This window comes from Octopus sinensis, linkage group LG6, assembly GCF_006345805.1.
Source record: "Octopus sinensis linkage group LG6, ASM634580v1, whole genome shotgun sequence".
Taxonomy (NCBI): domain Eukaryota; kingdom Metazoa; phylum Mollusca; class Cephalopoda; order Octopoda; family Octopodidae; genus Octopus; species Octopus sinensis.
In genome coordinates, this window is record NC_043002.1 from 33026384 (window position 1) to 33032383 (window position 6000).

The 6000-nt window shown below is 37.0% G+C and overlaps 1 protein-coding gene across 3 annotated transcripts in view; it reads left to right on the forward strand.

The window, feature by feature from the left end:
* Positions 1 to 5381, forward strand: part of LOC115213198 (homeobox protein Hox-B5-like) — a 96456-nt gene extending 91075 nt beyond the window's left edge. For all 3 annotated transcript variants that reach the window (XM_036503807.1, XM_036503806.1, XM_036503808.1), the window contains one exon: positions 4721 to 5381. In XM_036503807.1, coding sequence (XP_036359700.1) covers positions 4721 to 4928 — 208 coding nt within the window. In that variant the 3' untranslated portion in view covers positions 4929 to 5381. The remainder of the gene's footprint in view (positions 1 to 4720) is intronic.
* The last annotated feature ends 619 nt before the right edge of the window (positions 5382 to 6000 follow it).

A 6000-nucleotide genomic window follows, 5' to 3' on the forward strand; every position in this document is an offset into this window, starting at 1 on the left:
AAAGATAAGGGTTAATATTTCATTGCAGTCCCCTGCCATAAAAAATCCATTCCTTTTTAGAATAAAAATCTATCATCCAGTCTCAGTTTAGGGATCTCACCAGCCACCTTTATACATATATAAAGCTTTCTCTTCCTCCTAGGCTTAATTAGTTTGTTACTTGAAATTACCAATAAAATTAAATAGACATGACGAAACCGTATTTGCGCTTACTGAAATTTTACTCTGGAGATATATTGTCGGTTGCAAATAAGATCGAGTTTCTTAGAATAAGTTCGTGCAGATTAGTTTTCGATTAAGATGACTGAACTTCAACTACAAACGAGACTGAGTTAAAGGCATGATTTAGTGAAAAATAATGTAAATCTTAACAATCAGCTGCCTATCAAGTTACTTAGTGCTAATATGTTTAATGCCTGGTTATTAGGAAACTAACTAGAACTAGATATACTGCAGAGGAGAATTTAAAATATTGATATTAAAAATATTTAAGTGAAAGAGCTATTTGGGGATGGGTTTTTTTTTTAATCTATTTTTGTCTTATTAAACTTCATTAGCAAAGCTTTGATATTTCCGTAGTTGCCTAGAAATATAGAGACATTTCCTGAATGATGGTACAAAACTGTACAATGGTTGGGCGTAGAAAAACCGAAACGTTTGAGGGTTCTTGCAAGATATGTACGATTTGTTATTTTTCACATTGACGAAGTTTTATCGTTAACTTGCAAAAGTATGTATTTTTTCTTCTATTAATTCATATTCTATTTCCAACGACAACCGAGAGGAAAAAACCTCAGTGTACGAAGCGCAGTTCTCATATCCATTTCCAGGGCTTCTGAGACTGATCCGAATTGAAACAGCTAAAGAGTAACAATCGATAGATTATATTCCTATGGACTTTTTCAAAGGTGAAATTTAATGGTACAATAGCTATTAAAAAGACTCCGCCGGTTACGACGACGAGGGTCCCAGCTGATACGATCAACGGAACAGCTTGCTCGTGAAATTAACGTGCAAATGGCTGAGCATTCCACAGACACGTGTACCCTTAACGTAGTTCTCGGGGATAATCAGCGTGACACAGAGAGTGACAAGGCTGACCCTTTGAAATACAAGTACAACTCATTTTTGCCAGCTGAGTGGACTGGAGCAACGTGAAATAAAGTGTCTTGCTCAAGGACACAACGCGTCGCCGGGAATCGAGCTCACAACCTTACGATCATGAGCCGAATGCCCTAACCACTAAGCCACGCGCCCTCACAATAGCTATAAACGTAAATTAAACCCATAACCTTCATTCGCAAGCTAGTGTGACCTGATAGCATGTACTATGCTTTTGGTAATTGCTTTAGGTGCTATGTGTTTGCGAGCAGGCATAGACACCCTCGCGACAGAAACTCTTTGACTCAGCGGAACATCGAGAACGAGAGGGACAGAGGGACGGACGGACGGATGTAGGGATGGATTCAGGGAGGGAGGGATACAAGGATGGATGCAGGGAGAGAGAACTGCACCATCTGAGAAGATTGGAGCAGCATGAAATGAAACCCCATTCTCAAAGACATGATGCATCGTCCGGTCCAGGAATCGAACCGCCAACCTAAGGGAGGAGGAGTGGCAAGTAGATTTATCAACCATATCAAGAAAATGGGAGAAATAATTTTACAGAATCAAAGAAAAATGAAATAGTAAAAAACAAAGCTAACCCTATTAGAGAAATATTCCTAGGAGACTCCCTTTCTTCACCCTACTCTTGTAGTCATTTAATTCTATTATCAATTTTACTACATGATTTGAGATATTTTGTACATTAAAATTATTATTGTAATTACTTTTAATCTTCGGCATAAATTATCACCTTTAATCTTTAGCAGATTAAATGCTGGAAAAGATGCTGTTCTTCCACATCTCATTTCCTCTTTCTTCAATTTGACTTTTGATCTAAACACATCTATTTTTTCTATTAAATCAAACTTCTTTGATTTCGGTCTTTTAGAGTTATATTTGAATCATTCACTTCGGGAAAAGAATATTGCAAAGTTAAATGAAGCATCCATTTAGAATTAGAAAATTTTGAAGTTCACGAATGATCCTTTGCTTTTAAATAAAAGTAAAAATATTACTACTTCATTTGCAGTTCACTGCAGAACATTTTTTCTCCATAACCCACTCGTTTTTTTAGTTATACAGAGTGTCCGTAAAGTCTTCTTACAATTTCAAAATTTATTACCAAAGAAAATAAATAGATAAATCTGTGAAAATTATTAAAAAATAAGGAGTAGATATTGAAGTTTTTTTTTTTGTGCTTCATTTAATACATCTCTATATGGGAACCATTAGTTGCACGAAGCACATCAAGGCGGTAATCAATTTCCTGCCATTTTCACTGTAGCATAACCCTATCAATGGTTGCAATGGAATTCAGGGACCCTTTGCTTCAGGTCATTGATGTCTTGTATCTTCGTTTGACACACAATGTTTAACTGTTATATCGCAATGCTACACAGTGGCTGTGTGAGCTACGAAATCCTCGTCGCCACTGTTATATTGCACGTTCTGATGGCCTCAACTCAACTCCTAGACGTCTAGACTTCTTCCTCTATATCTACGTATTGGGTAAGCCTACTTCATCGTCTGAGGGCTTCGACACAACATTAACATAACCCCATACAAAAATGTTCAGATGAGTGATACCCGGGGAACGTGATGGCCAGGGAATTGGGGCATCCCTTCTAATCCGCTAGTCTGAAAATGTTTGATTTAGGAACCCATGAAGATGCAGTCCCAGATGTAGTGGTGAACCATCCTGCTGGAAAATGATGGTAGGTTGAAGGTCGTCCAGTTGTGGCACCACATATTCAGTCAAAAAGTCAAGGTAAACATTTGCAGAAATTGATTTCTCTGTGAAGAAAACTGGACCAATGATTCGATTGCACATCGTCCCACACCAGATGTTCACCTTTAGACTATCTCGGTGAAGTTTCCTAGTCACATGGAGGTGTTCCGATCTCTAGATTCTCACATTACATATGTTCAGTTTCCCTGAAAAGTGTAAGGTTGCCTTATCACTAAAACAAACTTGGGCGAGGAAAGCTGCATCCTCAGAAATTCGTTCCCGCATGCTAACTCAAACTGTTTGCGTCTTGGTTTATCATTTGGTTTGAGTGCCTGTAATAGTTGCACTTTTTAAGAGTACAGTCGCAATTCTCGAGTAGGACTTTGTGCACTGTTGAACGTGGTAGCTGTAACTGTTTAGCAGCAGTACTATGGACTTTGTAGGAGAATTAGTAATGGCTTGTCTTATACGATCGATGTTTTCCTCAAATAATTTTGGTCGTCCACTCTTCGCTTTATCCAACACTGTTCCTGTTTCCATAAGTTTCTTGTGCCACGCACAAACTGACGGACGTGACAGTGGATGTATTCCATGTTTAATCCTGTAGTGTCACGGGGTCTGCATGTCAGATTTTGTTTCAATAAACCACCATACACATTGTTCCTTTTCTTGAGGAGTAGCCATTTTTGTAGGGTTTATCCGAACCTTTTCCACCAAGAGAGTACCTGAAAATCACAAATTCAATGTGGTTAAAATCTTTCATAACCTCTGAGTACATAGAGCAAATCTGATAAATATATCTCATCAATTGCCTTTGTAATAAATTTTTGAAATTGTAAAGGGAATTTATGGACACTTTATATAATAAACGTTTATATTCGAATTTAATGGAAGATGTAAAGAAAATCGCAAAAGAGTCGGTTGTTGAAAGACTTGGGTTTTGATTTTGATTTTCTTTGGGCGTGATTTGGTCGATCACAGCAAAATTTTAATATGAAGATTAATTTAATTTACTTTTATGGAAAACTCTTAACGAGCTCCAAGAGTTGCCAGTATACCGTCGATACATGCGCTGACACATTTATCCCAGTTGAAGCCCTCTTTAATAATATTATTTCTCTCTGTAAGGTGATGAGCTGGTAGGAACGTTAGTGCGTCGGACAAAATGATTTTGCGGCATTTCGACCGTCTTTACGTTCTGAGTTCAAATTTCACCGAGATCGATATTTCTTTTTATCCTTTCGGGGTCGATAAAATGAGCACTGGAGTCGATGTAATCGATTTACCTCCCCTGAAATGGCTGGCCTTGGGCCAAAATTTGAAACCAATATAATTTCCATCAATTGAAGTAGAAAAAGAACTAGAGAATAAAATGCCCTTTGCAGTCCACCAGAGTACCACACATTAACCATAAATTGAGCTTGCTTATTTACAGTTATCAATCAAATAATCCACCTGATTTCGTTGCGGAAACCAATTGTTCTTTACGATTTCTCGAAATATCACTATTTTCACTATCGACGGTATCATTTGACAAGGAAATGTACCGAAACTTCTTAGCAACATCATTACATGTAATACAGACTGTTACCATTTGGTAACAGGTTTAGGAGGCCCTCTCCAACCGTACGGAGATTCTTTAATTTTCTGTCCCCATAAAATACAATATGACACAAATGTAGCTTTCTTCTACAAAAAATATAAAACTTTGGTCTATTGGTTGAACATCTATCATACTTACAGAAGATATTGAGGCATCGATGTGTGTGGGAATGTGTGTTTGTGTGTGTGCGAGCGTGTGTGTGTGTGGGAAGTGTCTATGAGTCTGCTTGTCATCTGCTTCTTTCCTTTCTCTGTCTGACTTTCTCAATTTTCCTTTTACAGGACAAAATGGAAGAAACAGTTGGCGTCACGGTTGAAATTAGCACAAAGACAAGGGATTTTACCATCGGCCTACTGGAATGCTGCTTTCCCAAGTTATACGAATATTTTCCAACCTTACCCTGCCACAAACCTCTCTGATTTGTCATCAAATCAAACAGCACAGATTCAGCCTTCATCAAGTCTTTCGTTTGCCATGAACCTTGGCTAGAATTCCCTGCAGAACACACCGTATGACTTTACACAAAGACCTTACGCAGTCCTTAATTATGCTACATGTGTACTGTACACTTCCTTTCTCTACCTTCTCTTCCCACACGCTTTCATTCTGTCTATTACCCTCTTGCTTCTCTTCATAAACTACATGGTATTTTTGTAAACCTTATATTTTCATATTCGTAGAAAACCCTTGGGTGAAAGTTTATCGGAAAAGAATTTTGTATAAGCATGAGATAACATGTGTGTGTGTGTGTGTGTGTGTGTGTGTGTGTGTGTGTGTAGAAGGTTCGAAAGGAACATACGAGTTGATATGTATAAGGAAAAAAATCAAGGTAGAAAATGCTAAAATAGTTTTATCATAAAAGACATTTTAGTTCTGGTTTCAGTCGTTGAGACTTTTTCAAATCTAAGAATGGAAAACAGCTAAATTTTAGAAAAATTAAATGGAAACTTTTTTTAAAAGAATATTTGCATAGTATTCAAATATAAGGGGCATTTTCCTTGTATTTGAATACTATGCAGATATTCTTTTAAAAAAGTTTTCGTGTAATTTTTCCAAAATTTAATTGTTTTCTATACTTTCTATACTTAATTGTTTTCTATACGTTGCTGTCGACTTTTTCTTTTCAACACTTTCAGGCTCGATGACATAAGTATCAGTTGAGAACTAGGCATAATGTAATATAGACTAGCCCCTTCCATAAAACCTCCGGCTTTGTATCTACGGTAGAAAGGATCATTAAAGTTGATACGTCATCTAAAAGATTTTTCTTCAGATTTTTGTCAATTACAACTTTTTATTCTATCCTGGTCATCGTCTAAATATGATTATAAGACACTTACACAGATATATATATATCGTGACCGAGGAAGACCATTGCCGACCTTCAGGAACATTGTGCACTCTAGGACTAACTTATATTTTGCATTTGCGGCAAATATATATATATATATATATATATATATACATACAAAAATCTGTGTGTGTGTGTGTGTGAGAGAGAGAGAGAGAGAGAGAGAGAGAGAGAGAGAGACCCATGTAAAAGAATATACACACACACTAT